Source organism: Gymnoscopelus braueri (assembly GCF_963280865.1).
Source record: "Gymnoscopelus braueri genome assembly, chromosome: 3".
Classification (NCBI taxonomy): domain Eukaryota; kingdom Metazoa; phylum Chordata; class Actinopteri; order Myctophiformes; family Myctophidae; genus Gymnoscopelus; species Gymnoscopelus braueri.
The window spans coordinates 31,587,075-31,602,254 of NC_137612.1; the positions used below are offsets into that span (position 1 = coordinate 31,587,075).

A 15,180-nucleotide genomic window follows, 5' to 3' on the forward strand; every position below is an offset into this window, starting at 1 on the left:
GACATTCATCTCATGTATAAAGACACCCTGAATCCTGTGAAATCCTAGGCAGACCTGCAGCGGTCTGCTTCAGCTTGTGTTATTGGCTTATGGATGGCTGACTATGTGAATAAACTAATATGTGATTATATTCGTCGTTGTCTGTCGTAACTTTGAGTAATAAGTTAACACGTTCTATAACCTCTTAAAAGCAGCGTTGTTGGGAAGCCTTTCTGATTCAATAGAAATGATCTACATACTTAAGTAAAAAAAAATGTAATACTTTTTCCACCACTGCTGACCAGCTAGTGACTATAAATATTTAAATTGACAGTGCGCCAGTAGCTTGTATGTGACTGATGGTGTGAGGTGTTAACCTGGCGCTTCCAGATCCAAGAGGCTTGCTCACACATTTGTTTCACAGCTTAAACGTAGTTACTCAATACCGCCCCCATCTGGCAGAGTCAGGTTAGTGAGGTGTGACTTAATTTGAAAACATTAGTTAGGGCTAGGCTACTTGTTACTTTAGATATAAATGATAAAACATACATCAACCACTTTAGCCCTAATTTATACATAGGCTATTTGAAAATAGCAGATCTACAAGCTCACAACTCCAGGTGTTGTGAGCTTTTCGATCTGCTATTTTCAAACAGTTTAGTACTTTTGGTATTTTAAGCATATTTTTATGCTTTTTCCTTAAGTACATTTTTTAACACAGGCCTTCTACTTGTAACAGAGTATATTTTTTTTATTGTGGTATTGCTACTTTTACTTCTGAGTACTTCTTCCACCACTGTATGGGCTAGCTTGCCGCTCGATAGGCACCGTCGTACTATGGAATGTAGATCACGGTCCCAGACAGTCCCTGATGTGTCTGATCTGATGCATCCGCAGCAGTGCAACAGTGCATCCACCCACTGAGCGCATCTCATCAGCACACACAGGAAACACCCTTTGGTTGCATGTGTATGATCGCGGTCTCGCGGTGGCTACATGTTTGTGAGGAGTTGCAAGTTGCGCCAATAATACCTATGTAGGCTATTATAGAGAAGACGTTGGACAACATTTTATAAGTTTAGCCTACTATATTGTATAGGTTTCTATATCTTTAATTTAGCTGGAGAATTACTGAAATTGAACTCAATCCTCAACTATAAATAAATAAAAGCACATCTCAGGGGGAAACCCGGCTATTTAGAGGAGGATAAAATGAGTTCTGGGACTTTGGGACTGGGTCCAGACATCAGTCAGGAGGAGTTGGACTTTTCTGACTTATTTTTGTACCCTGACAATGATTTTCCCGCCGATGATCCAAAAGGTGAGAAAATAGGCTATTAAGCATTTACAGTTCTGCTTGCCTTAAATTGCTGTGATACACTAGAGCAGTGGATAATCAGGTATTATCAGGTATTTCAATTATGTTGTAGATTTTAATGTTTATACTACAATCATGTTGTTTTAAAATTCTATATATTCACATTTTGTTATTTACAAAACATGTTCTATTCATATTTTTTATGTTATACATAGAGCCTCATATAAGCCCTTTGGGCTTCTTGCCTCCTCCTGGCAATTTCTTTTTTATATTTTGTGTTTTTTGTATTGTTTTTACATTTCGTGCTAAATAAAAAAATCAAATCAAAATGAAAAAATCAAATCAAAAAATCGAATCAGCGATTTTCATCTTTTTTTTAATTTTATTTCAAGGACCCCCAATTTTATCTCTGGCAGTGGTACCCGTAATCTTAAATGTGATTTGTTGATGTGGTCCGTTATGGTCTGTAATTTAGTGCAGATTTTAGTCTACTGTCTGTAGGCTACTGATAGGCTATTTCAGAATCAGAACTATTTTGGTGAGGAACTCTGATCAAAATTGTCATTTTGAACATTATTACATTCATGTGTACACTTTACTGACAGTGAATAACTGTTAGTCATTAGCTGGGACCCCATGGAACCCCCTCAAGGACCTCTGGGGGTCCCCAGACGTTGAGAACCACTGCACTAGAGGATTTTCTAAGTATAACATATACTATTTGTCATCAAGCATAGGCCTACATAAGTTATATTTAGACAGAAGACTGTTAGGATATCCCTCCATGAGTGTGTACTTAACTGTCACGTACTGATGCTGCATGGGTGGCTAATCTCATTCATCATCATGAAGTGGGAAACGTCACACAGTTACCAGTTATTTTAGGAGCGTGTGTAACTTGTGTAAGCACTTCAATAAGGCTATTTTATGTTGTCTATTTTTTAGAACATTGTTTACAGAGGATATTTGGGAAACAAAGATAGGTCTACTGCAATTTGATACAGTAACATTTATTATGAAGGATTGCATTTGTGAATAAACAAATCCTTTCTCTCATCAGATGACCCAACAGCTGACCCTCTCAATGCTAGCCACCCCCCTTTGCTGGTGGTGCACAGCCCCAGTGTTGACATCTCCGGCTGTGATCCTCCAACCACCGGTCAGCCTTTCCCCTCTCATAGCCCTACAGATCACCTCTCTGGGGCTGAGGTAGGGTTCGACCCCCTGATGCAAGCCTCCAGACCGGGGACGATCCCAGCCCCCAGTCCCAGGATTGAAATTACTCCGTCCGGTGACTCTCTCAACTCACAGACCCCTCTGAGTTCCACGGCCCTGGGCGACTACAGGGAGCCATGCATGCAGCCATGCATGAGCCCTGCTAGTAGTAACTCCTCCACAGGCTGGCAGACAGAGACGTATTCCCCCCTGGCTTCTCCTTGTGTCTCCCCCAGTGGAGGTGCAAGCAGTGTGGGGTTGTCTGCCTTGGACCTCTGCCCAGTTCTACAAGGAATCCATACATCCTCTGTCCACTCCTCCCCAGGAGCGTCCCCTCGCACCAGCATCACAGAGGAGACCTTTCTACAGCCACAGCACCAGCGAGCCGCCTCCCCACATACCCACCAGCGATCTCGCTCAGCCTCGCCCCAGGGAAAGCGCTCCTATGATCAATACTGTAGCCCCAGCCTGGGAGGCACCCCCGTCAAGCAACGCTCACGGAGCCCCAGCCCCATTCCCTCACCCCGCGACCACCGTCCCCACTATCAGGCCCAAGCAGAGACCCAGCTCCAAGCCTCTTCCCCCTGCATGGAGGAGCTGCTGGGTGGCTTCAGATCCAGCCTAGCCCAGACAGTTCCTCAGGTAGTGCGATCCGGCTGTTTGTATGAGCAGGTCCAGAGACAGGACTGTGTGTATGAAGAGGTGCACGCTTGGCACCCTGAGCAGGACAGAGGAGACAGGTCTGGAGCTGAAGCCAAGCATGAGCCCCTCTACATTCTCCCAACTCTGTGGCCTCAACATCACCTAGCCCACCAGGGAGCGTTCAGGTGTGTTGCAAGTCCTTTTTGTTGCTGATTAAGAATTCATTCCTTTCTAACAAGCAAAAAAAAAGAAAGAAAAACGTGCGTTTGAATGGACACTTTTCATATGCCAAATATCTCAATAGTTTTACAGTACATACATTATGACTTATTTTAAATTCCACAGACATCTTGTGTTGGGTTTACTAAAGACAGTTGCTTCCCCACTCAAACACACTTGCCCGTTGGGCTACCTGAAAGCAATCTCCACCTGCCCAAACGTTTTATTTACTTGCCACAGGCAGTCGGGCAACCGTTGGTGTCAACCCCTGGACAGATAATTGCAACTGAAGGTTATAATTTTGTGGGTGTATTTCATTTATGTGTGTAAAGCTTAGCTATACAGGGGCCTTCAGATCTAATTCAATCATAGAGGACCACTTCACCCATTTACAACCATATGTTATAATTAGTCCTCACAAATGATCATTATAAGATGGCACCATTTCTGTCTACTCACTCTGCGTCTCATTGGTGGTTCAGAACCCTGCCTACCAATGACATCATTGGTTGGCACGTTTGGTCATTTAAAACAAGATTTCAAACTTTAGTATGCATTTTTATTAATGCAATTACAATGACTTCTACTTCAGCATGCTTACTTTCCAGGAAAAGAAAGGCTGCCGTTTCTATAAGCTTGGAATGCCCATTAATGATGTTATTGTTTGGTACTGTAGGCACGGCAGCGCTTATCCTCCAAATTACAGAGAGCTGTTGCGCTCCGTTCATGAGGAAATTGACTGGCATTTTATCAGTTACAGGCATGAGGAATTAAGCCAATATCCAAACGTGCGTTCCTCATTTATTTTGTATTCCAGGTCACCTTCTGAATAATTAACCACTTGAACCCTGGCGTCCTATTCTGTGCATGTCATAATTGGTGAACATTCTGTGAAGATAGCAGACCTTGAAGCTACGAAGAGATTTGGGAAAAAAGGAGGGGGCCAAATATAGACCCCCTGGGAGACCTCAGTGAACAAAGTATATTGGGTTTAAGTGGTTAATTCAAGTATTTTTAGTTATATATGAACAAAATGTAAAATTTTGAAACATATATCACAGTTACTAAAATGCGTCCTTTCCTCTTTCCCTATCTCCACCTTCATCTCAATCCTTTCCTCCCTCATTCTCCCTCTTTCCCTGTACATAGCCCTGTACATAGCCCTGTACATAGCGCGGTGCCCCCTCTCCCAAATCTGGACTGGGCCTTGCCCAGTCAGTCTGGACAATATGAGCTGCAGCTTCAACAGCAGCCTAGATCTCACCACAGAGCTCACTATGAGACGGAGGGGAGCCGGGGAGCTGTCAAGACTCCCAATGGAGGACACCCAGAAGTTCAGGTATATTGTACACATTTTGTGTGCGTGTGTGTGTGTGTGTGTGTGTGTGTGTGTGTGTGTGTGTGTGTGTGTGTGTGTGTGTGTGTGCGTGTGCGTGTGTGTGTCGGTGAATGTTTAAGTACTAAACGTGCATATTTGTTTTATGCATGTGTGCATGTGAATAGGCTAGAGTAAAGGGGAGTCAGCATGAGAGACAGAGGTGTGTGCGATGGTATTTCCTGTCTGTCTTTCTGCAAAGCCCAAAGCGATGCAAATGAATCAACCAGCTAATCCTAATCACTTCACCACACACCCACTGCGAGCACAACAGCACTAATTTCATTCACTGTAGTGTTCACTGAATAGATTTTAATCATCCCACATAACACCAGCTACATTCTTTCTAAATATAGCTCTGTCAAATATACTGTAGTTTGCAATGTGTTTGAGCTTTATTAAGGCAGCCCGCCCTGGAACTGGGAGGTCATACCAAAGACATAAAAATGGGACCCAATGCCTCCCTGCTTCGCACTCAGCATCAAGGGTTGGATTGGGGGTAAGTCCCTACGACATACTAGTCCAGGGCCAGGGGGTGTACTTGTACACAAGCTGCCTCATGCTACACAAACAAGAGATCTATGGGCCACATGGCCCGGTAACCATTGGTTCCCAATGTTAAGGCACTCTTAGCTCAGTGTAGTTCATACGCTGTTCCTGATACAGTTGCTGTTCCTGGTTACTGACATGGTAGCAGTATGCAAATCAGCATGATATCATCCTACATGGGGTCTAACTGAATAACACAGAAAAAGGATGTATCTGAGTAAACTGTGACTCACAGCCTAGCCTATTCTGCTTATTGCAATCCAGCTATCTGATCTGAACACATTGGTAACAGTCAAGTCAATCTGTATATCAATGAAGGTCATTAAAACTGAATGCATCACATTAATAAACAATACAAATATTAACAATGATAATAAACTCCTCACAAAAGCTTTGTCGATTATTTCTCCCGTTCAATAATAATTGAATAAACTTGTAAGGATTGTGCAATCGTGGAATGAGTAACAAAGCTAAATGTGTGGGTAGCGCCCTAAAGAAAATTGCCAAAATCCCCCAATATGCTTCTGTTGGTAATTGCTCTAGTTTTGAGCGTCCTGTCAGAACACACCTGCTGGTGGGAGTGTGTTGCAGAACATGGTACTGCAACTTTGACATCTGTCTGTGGTACCGTTGTGCAAATCTTGCTTGTAAATCTCCAGAAGAAAGCCTATGATTCCTCAGTGAAGCAAGGGTGAGGAACTGGTCTTCTTGGGGTGTTGTCTCCCTGGGACGGCCACTTCGCGGTCTATCTGTGACTTCATCAGTCTCACGGAACTTGGTCTCACGGAAATGGGTTATGGTACCAGGGCTGATACCAAATAATGCTGCCACTCTGCGTAACGGAACATCAGCTTCCACTTGCTCTATTGCACAGGCCTTATCCTGAAGGGACAAATCTTTCCATGGGGGCAGTGTTGCTGCTTGGAGCATACACAAACTCAACAAAGTTGCAGAACCCATGCTCAGGTGCCATGCTCAGATTACCAACAGAAGCCTATTAGGGGATTTTAGCAAATTGTTTGGGGCGCTACCCACACATTTAGCTGTGTTGCTCATTCCACGATTGCACGATCTTTACAAGTTATACCTCGTTGTAAAGGTGACCAATCAACAATAAAAAATGTATCAAATACAATACCAATTGGTATTATTGAAGGGGATAAATAATTGACCGAAGTTAAGTCCCCGAACCTTTTGTGAGGAGTTAATTATGAGTACAGCAACAGTAATATAGCAGTTCTCGAAAATCACAGGCCATATAAATATAGATTATTCCCCAGGCATTTGTCGTTGGCTAAGCTTATCCAACTGAAGGCAGGCATTACAGCCCAATCGAAGTGAGAGCTGAAATGGGTGTTGACTGAGATTAGAAACCGAGATTAGAAAATAGCATTTGATCAACTCTTTACGTTAACCCTTTGAGTCTCAATTTCTCTGTATGCAGGGCTCATGCATACAGTCAGTATCTGATTACTGATTGTATGATATGGTATTTTATGATATATGGCATGCCTCACCTTTGTTGGTACACAGCCATTGTGGGAACTGTCGAAGGTCACTATTCTGTATTCACTATTCACTCTGTGTTTTGGTTCATTTGCTCCTTTATAGACTGTGTCTCTTCAACTGTGAATGTTTGGTTGGCAGAGTTTAGTCCATGTTTGACATAGCAAGACCCTTATTAAACACATGAACCCTAGTGTCCCTATTCTGGGCATGTCCAAACTCATAATTGGCAAACATTCAGCAAAAATAGGTGGACATTTGGCAAATTATTTGGCTATTTTCACTATTTCTGAAATTGTTGGAGACTTTTCGCTTATAATGTATGACTATGACATGCCCAACTTATTGTTTATCGATTATTGTTTATAATTGATTAAATTGATTAGTTCGATTAATGGTTGCACCCCTATTTCCTTGTGCTCTTGTCCCTCATCACCAGCTTCGTGGGTACCGTGGCACCACCCCGCTGGCTCTGCAGGTCTTCATCGGGACGGCTGACGAGAGGGTTCTTAAACCCCACGCCTTTTACCAGGTCCATCGCATCACGGGTAAGACCGTTACCACCCCCAGCACAGAGAGGATAGTTAACGGGACAAAGGTGCTGGAGATCCCCCTGGAGCCAAAAATCTACATGCGAGCAGTGTAAGGACAATGGAGAGATTCAGTAACATTCAGACCATTGGAATATCTACAAACATTCTAGATGAATATCCACCTATATATTGGTACACCGTAAAATCTTCAGCGTTAATTTAGCTCTGTGTTTATTTTTTAGCAAAACTAAACAATAAAAGCCTGGAGATCGAGGCTAGCTCTGTACAAATGGATACATTTTTACTGAGGTTTTAACTGTGCAGGTGCATAAATATATTGGTGGATACCATCATGCTGTAGTAATTAAGACATTAGAGTTAAGCGTGACAGTAGTATGTTTTTCACTTGGCAGGATTGACTGTGCAGGCATCCTGAAGCTGAGGAATGCCGACATCGAACTGAGGAACGGCGAGACGGACATAGGGAGGAAGAACACCCGCGTGCGCATGGTGTTTCGTGTCCATATTCCAGAACCGGGGGGACAGATTATCTCACTTCAGGTGACATCTCATCCAATTGAGTGCTGTAAGTGTTTTACGACATCATAGTTGTCAATGTTGTGTTTTCAGAGTATTAAAGCAATGTTGAACTTTATTACTGTAGAACAGTGGGTTGTCTTGTAGTCTATCTGGGCATGATGTAAGTCCACGTGTTGTCAATTATCTGTTGCTAATGTCTAATATGCTCTGTTATCAAATAACTGAAAGTAAGACTCCATTCATTCTCACTTTATGCAAAAGAAAGTTTAAAAATCAAACTTTTTGACACAAGGATATTGTCAAAACTGTGCCCTGTTTTGTAATTTTCTTTTGTGTTGCCTATTTCACCTATTGCTGTGGTCATCGTCACTCACATTTCACCAATATCAGTGCCTTATCCATTGTTCCATCAAGGCCCATATACATGAATACAGCTATTTCACTTTGTCAAACTTACAGGACTTATGAAAACTTGATTTCTTACTGTATATTGTCAGAATCTTCTTTGTTTTCATCTATTCAAGTGTGACCTCTGATGACCTGTTTAGTTATGCAATGTGAATGAATGGAATCGCTAGGGTACTTGCTCACGGAGCAAAGACGCAACAGATGATGATCGACAATATTTGGACTTACCGGTATATGATGCCAAGGCATATATAATGCCAAGGCATACAACCCAAGATTCTACCAACATTCAACATAACTTGAATTTGGTAGTTAAGTAATTGTGCTGAAATGTTTTTATTTCACATTAACATGTTAAAAGTTAAAAGTTTAAAGTCCAGGGAATGTTTTACTGTTTCACCCCAGCCCAGCGCTCATCCCAAGAGCTCCCTGCTGTCGAGAGGCAGGACCTGGATCGTTGCTCTATACTTGGTGGGCAACAAATGGTCCTGACCGGACAGAATTTCACATCCGACTCCAAGGTCATATTCTGTGAGAAGACGCAAGGTAAGAAATAGTCGATTTAATATGGTAAAGTAAAAGATAGTGCATAACGTTTTGTATAGTTGTGTGGTTGTCACAAAATCACAAGGCACACCTGGACTTGTCTCACGGCACACCGGCGTGCCACGGCAGTGTGAACCACTGGGGAAGACAACCATGTATATTAATGACCTACTTGTGGTATGTTCACATCGTTTGCATATTGCCGAGGCAACATCAAATATTAGAGACGCATGACTCCCACCCCCTGAAGCTATCCTGAACACCCATGATAGTACAGCTAATAATATAACTGTAAGATAATGATGACTTGTCATTTATTTCTACATGGACATTTCTAGGGGTGCAAAAGTAACAAATCAATTGAATCAATTATTTAAAATAATTATGTGAGCTTGTAGATGGGCTATATTTACGCTACTTTTATTGTACGATGAAGTATAAAATGATGCGGTTAATCACACTAATTGATTTAGACTATTATAAAAAATCTATTCGAATTTCTTTCGTGTCAATTCATTGACGTATACAAAAAATACAAATATATACAAAAAAACATGTTTGACTATATGATTCATAAAAAAATCAATCTATAGAATAATTACTTAGAAAATAATAGATAATTGCAGCCGTACTTGAGAGTGCAAATAATAATAACTGTAAGATAAGGGTGACTTGTCATAAATCATTTCTACATGGAAATGTCACACCTCTTTATGACTAAGTCTGCCCACACCCACAACTTTGCTTTGGTAACAGGATAGTTAGAGTTCTCTGTATGTAAAAAGCCTCTCTTAGTCGCACTCGATGCAGTGTTGTATGCAACAGGATGTGGTTAGACTGACTGATAAAGACTCACAGCTAGAGCAGAAGCTGTCCTCTTTTTGAGTGTGGGTTGCAAACAGGAGGCAAGAGTTTGGATAGGAATGAAACCTGACACCACGAATGAAAGCAAGGGTGTCTGTCTTTACAAACAAGGCCTGTAAATGCACTGCATCAACTTTTGCATATGAACAGTGTATTATAAACAACTGTGTTTTACCAGAATATCCCCTATCGTCACTGCTGCGAGCGGAAACCTTCTTTGTCCAAAACCATTACCGGAAATAAAAATATTAAAAACCTGTGTTCTAATGGATCTAATGTATTTATTATTTAGTCAGAAGCTGTTGGTAATCATTTTTCATTGTTTCAACCCACAGACAGACTTAACCACTTTCAACCTGGTGTCCCTATTTTGGGCATGTTACTTTTTTTTTTATTAAAAAGTAGCAGATCTGTAAGCTAACGACACGTTGATACGATGTGTTGTGAGCCAGTAGATAGGCTATGTTTGCTACTTATGCATGACAATGTCTTACGACATTAGTTTAAAATAGGGCATTCATGAAAAAAAAACATAAAAAGCTGAAATATGGAGATACAAGGTTTCTGCCCGACAGTGACGATGTATGAATGTTATTGTTTTTTGTGTATTTTGCGAACAATCTGTATTTGTGTCTTTATTTGGTTATTGTTGTCTCTGTTTCATATGCAAAGTGACTTATTTTGCTGATAACTATACTTTGTCTGTTTTTTTCTAGTTATATTGCACAATTTTAACTATTGTCTGTTTTTATTGTATACATGTTATGTATGTGAGGACCCCAGGAAGACTAGCGACCACTTTGTGGAAGCTAATGGGGATCCTAATAAAGAATAAAGAATAAAGAATGAAGCCTATATGCTGTATTCATTTTTCAGATGGACAGCAAATCTGGGAGGTAGAAGCTACAGTAGATCGAGACAAAAGCCAGTCTGTGAGTAAATATCTTGTCACCAGTATGAACGCAGACATTACAGTGCTGGCATATTACACATATTACACAAGGAACACTGTTTTTTAGTTACTTATTATTTCATTTTAAGCATGTTGTTTCATACTGATAAAAGATTGTCTCGACTCACACTGCTACATATTCAACACAATATATACAGGTACATGCACACAAGAATGATAGAGGGTCCTATCAATATCCTGACACATAGAATGAACCAATTAACCAAAAGATAATCGATGGAATGATGCAGGTACTGTAGCTTGATCCATATTGTTTATACCACTGCCTAGAGCATGCTGTTTGTAGAGGTGCCTTCGTATCGAGACCCGGGCATTTACCACCCGGCCAAAGTCAACTTCTATGTGATCAATGGGAAGAAGAAGCGCAGTCAGCCTCAGCACTTCACTTACACACCTCTGATAGGTACTGTATGAGTCTATTCTTTCTTCTACTGCACTCCTTCTCAACCGGTCCGGATACCACTAGGGATACAAATGGACCCTTATGGGTCTGTAACTTGTGAGAGAGTACAAATGGAACCAAATGGACCCGTTACGAGTCTGTGACCGGGCCATTATGGGTAATTATGGACCAAATGGACCCGTTACAGGTCCATTTGGTTCCCTTTGTACCCGTGAGGGTCCATTTGGACCCCTGGTGGTCCCTGGACCCCATGTTGAGAACCAGCGTTTTACTGTACACCAGCTCTCTGTTACCGTTGGTGTGGTCATGTTATTAGAGCAGTAGCCTCGATCTCCAGGCTTTTATTTCTTAGTTTTGCTCAAATTAGAGCAGTGGTTCTCAACTTTATTTTTTGCTCTGGACCACTAGCATACTTCAAACAATCCATGACACCACATGCAAGAAACTATATCTAAATGTATATATTTAATTTAAAACTTTTTTTTACACGCTACAAAATGTTCAAAATGTTTCTTACATTATATGGATATTTGTGATACATTTAACAAAGGGGATTTATTTAGTTGTTGAATTTTACATCTTAAAACATTTTCCCATAGACCACCTATGATTATGCCTTGGACCGCAGTCCGTGGTCTACTGTTTGACAAACAATGTATTAAGAGTGACTGTAGCTTACAAACCAGAGAGGAAAGCTGTCCGTTTCAAAGGTGCACATTGGTAAACAGTGGTAAACCAAGCTGTATACACAAACCAGCCGGGTATCGGGTGCAGCAACACTGTGGTTGCATTGTCTAGCTCGTGGGTGTGAATGTGTTGGAACTGTGCCCCTTACTTTGCTTCAGCTGCTTTGCTTTCCCTTATTATACTACAATGGTTAAAAATACAGAAAATGCCAACACTTTTAATATATACCAGACATTACCACTATGTGCATTAATTATCAAATAACTGCACCATCTTAAATTTCCAATCTGTTTCCCGTTCTACATGGGAAACAGATTGGAGGATGACAATATTAGAGCTGCATTGTTCAGTCATATTCATCTTCCAAACTCTCATCTCCACGTATTCTCTCTGGCGACTGTCTATTTTTCACTTTCAGCCATTAAAGCAGAGCCAGTTGATGACTACCCGTTTAGCCCATTTGGCTGCATAGGGCCCCAGTCCCACGACCCGTCACCCAGGACTTACTACCACCACCTGGACAGGGATAGCCACCCTCAAGTCATAAATGTTTCTCCAACACCAAACCATCTGGCAAGCCTAGACCCAGGGGCCCATGGGTTGGCACCGCAATTCCCAGAGGACCCGTCTGTCTACCACTCATCCAGAACCAGCCCAGTCTTCTACCACGCTGTGAACACACATCACAACAACATAGGCAGTGCCCTTCTCAGTGGGTCCCCTTCTCAGAGGTTCAACGCAGGGCTGCAGCCATGCCACTACCCGTCCCTTGTCTCTCAGCTCTCCGCTACTTCCGTCCCCAGCTACGGTGTCAGTATTGGGGTGCCTGCTCCATTTGAGACCTACCCAGCACAGAGACACCAGGGTTACATGCAGACAGCTGGGCCTCTTGGAAAGTCACCGCCTTCAAGATACATAGTCCAAGATCAAGGTACAGGCAGCCTCCTTACCAGGGCCGACATAGGAAGCCAGCCGCTGACCCAGAAAGCTGTAGTTACTGACAGACATGGTGATCTGAATTCTGACAAGGTCATGGTCAAACAAGAGAACCTTAACCATGCCTATCTGGAGGATGGTGAGTAGATGAAATACACTGTGTGATGATGTTGCTTCCTTTTTTTGTGACTAATTGTATAATGTCACCATGGCGCCTAGTGTCTGCAAGCTCCTCTCAGGCAGTGTATCTCGACTGGCCTGTCACCAGGGGTCTGTTTAACCTCTTTACCATTTAACAGATCCATGACGTTCCTCCACCACAGTTTTGTGGGTCAGTGTTTTGAATGGTTGCCTGACAAAACCAACAGAATATTGAACTGTTATGCTGAGACCCTGCACTCTACACCACGCTTAGCAAGGTTACTGAGGATAGAGTATTGATTGACGCAACTGAAAGAGGGATACTTTTTAAAACCACTGCAGTAGGTTAGTGTTCCAGGTGTGTCAATATGAAAATACTGCATGTGCATCAGACCACACAAGTACAGTATATGGTTTCAAAATCCATCCAGGCTATTCTGTCACCGTTCTCAACTTGCCTGTCTCTCTTCACTGGGAGGGAGAGAATAATGCACAGAGGCCCTGTTCGCTGTGGAAGAAAGTTTCCATTTACACCTCTGCGATGTAGGCCAGGAAGAGGAAGTTTAACCAAATACATGCAGAAAGACAACAGCCCTGCCCCACAGTAGAACGCACGCCTACACCCCATAACCGAAAGTCTACAACTGAATGTGTGTGCTAATTATAAATTCCATTTACCATCAGAAGCAAATAAACCAGAATGCTGTACTGTGTTCATACTTTCCCTGAGAGAGTACAGTATATGACTTATCATGAAATATGTTGGTGTGTTCCTTTTCTCTGACTAATCTCAAGTGTTGCTCTCTTGGGGCAGGCCTCTTTTGCTAAGTAGAAGTTTTGGCCTCAGGGAGACTAAGTTGGCTTAATACAGGTTACATGAGAGATGGTAACAATCATGCTTAGACAACCTTTCATCATCTATGCATCGATGAAAGGGTGTTGATATGTATCAGCTCTCATGTCGAGAGAGACATCTTGTGGTACTTTGAAGTTAATGCAACTGTGTGTGTGTGTGTGTGTGTGTGTGTGTGTGTGTGTGTGTGTGTGTGTGTGTGTGTGTGTGTGTGTGTGTGTGTGTGTGTGTGTGTGTGTGTGTGTGTGTGTGTGTGTGTGTGTGTGTGTGTGTGTGTGTGTGTGTGTGTGAATCTTAGAATCCATTCTCTTGTCTTGAATCATTACAGTGTCATAGTAAGGTGTATTGTAAATTGTGTCCAAAGTGAAGAACAGGAGAAATGTGGTTAATCTCTCCCTTTGTGTTCCAGTGAATGACATCATAAGAAGGGACCTAAAGGTCTACAGCGAAGAACGGTCGTAGAGAACTGGAGTTGCCCTGAAGTCTGCAGTTTTTAACTGGTAGCCTGACCAGTAACAACAATCTCGGCATACCAAGAGATATTAATAAGAACACCACTGCTGTTTGTAGATGTGGATAATGAAATGCAAGCCAGTGTGTAGATTTACAATAGGGATATAGGCTAACACAACACATATTCATTATTTAAAAATAAATAAAGTTACATTATCATGTCTGTGTGATTTGTAAAACAGGTGATACACTTGACTGGGCAGTTTGCTTTGGCACTGTTTGGATGGTTAACAGCACTTTGAACACTGCTGACCATGATAGCTAAAATAATGTATCAGTACCATTGCAGATTGCACGTGCCTTATCTTTTGAGCCCATTTTACATTACAACCTGTATTTCATTTTTCCTCATATGGTTTGCAGTTTGTAATAACATGTCTAATATATTAATAAAAAAATATCACCTTCATACATCAGTGTCTTTGTGATGAGGAGGAAACCAGACTTAATTTCAGGTGATTTTTAATCAATGTCCAGAAACAACCGCTTGGGGGCGACGTTTTCAAAGTAACCACCACATCTATGGAAACCACACAGATACGCTGCAGGCCGCATTGGCACGTCAATGCCGCCCCCACATTAAGCAGGGCGACTTCTAACTCCACTGCGAGAAATATGCTTCAGCTTCAAAACCTGAGAATAAAACATTTTTTCTGATTTATAATCAGTGGTGGAAAAAGTATTCACATGTTTTACGTGAGTAAAAGTATAAATACTGCAATGTAGAAATTACTAGAACAATAAGTAAAAGTCTGGTATTCAATGTACATGAGTAAAAGTACAAAAGTATTGGTATCAAAATGTATACAAATCTTTTGAAAATAGCAGATCTACAAGACAAGCTCACACACACACATTGTGAGGTTGTAGGCTATTTTCAAATGGCCAAAATATATAGGGCTGAAGTGGTTAATGCATGTTTTGCAAAATGTACAAAGTAACTAGTAAATAAATCTGTCAAATAATTGTTGTCATAAAAG

At 41.6% G+C, this 15,180-nt stretch overlaps 1 protein-coding gene across 2 annotated transcripts; it reads left to right on the plus strand.

Moving 5' to 3' along the window:
• Positions 1-922: 922 nt before the first annotated feature.
• On the plus strand, positions 923-14,609 carry nfatc2b (nuclear factor of activated T cells 2b). 2 transcript variants are annotated; one of them, XM_080423139.1, is made up of 10 exons: positions 923-1,300; positions 2,358-3,339; positions 4,523-4,712; positions 7,243-7,445; positions 7,750-7,922; positions 8,690-8,830; positions 10,571-10,626; positions 10,938-11,070; positions 12,176-12,832; positions 14,097-14,609. In XM_080423139.1, the coding sequence occupies exons 1-10, from the start codon at positions 1,192-1,194 to the stop codon at positions 14,147-14,149; spliced, it is 2,697 nt and encodes an 898-aa protein (XP_080279265.1). In that variant the 5' UTR covers positions 923-1,191; the 3' UTR covers positions 14,150-14,609. The 2 variants fall into 2 exon arrangements, with proteins under 2 accessions (XP_080279265.1, XP_080279266.1); XM_080423140.1 differs by having other exon boundaries at positions 4,535-4,712.
• The last annotated feature ends 571 nt before the right edge of the window (positions 14,610-15,180 follow it).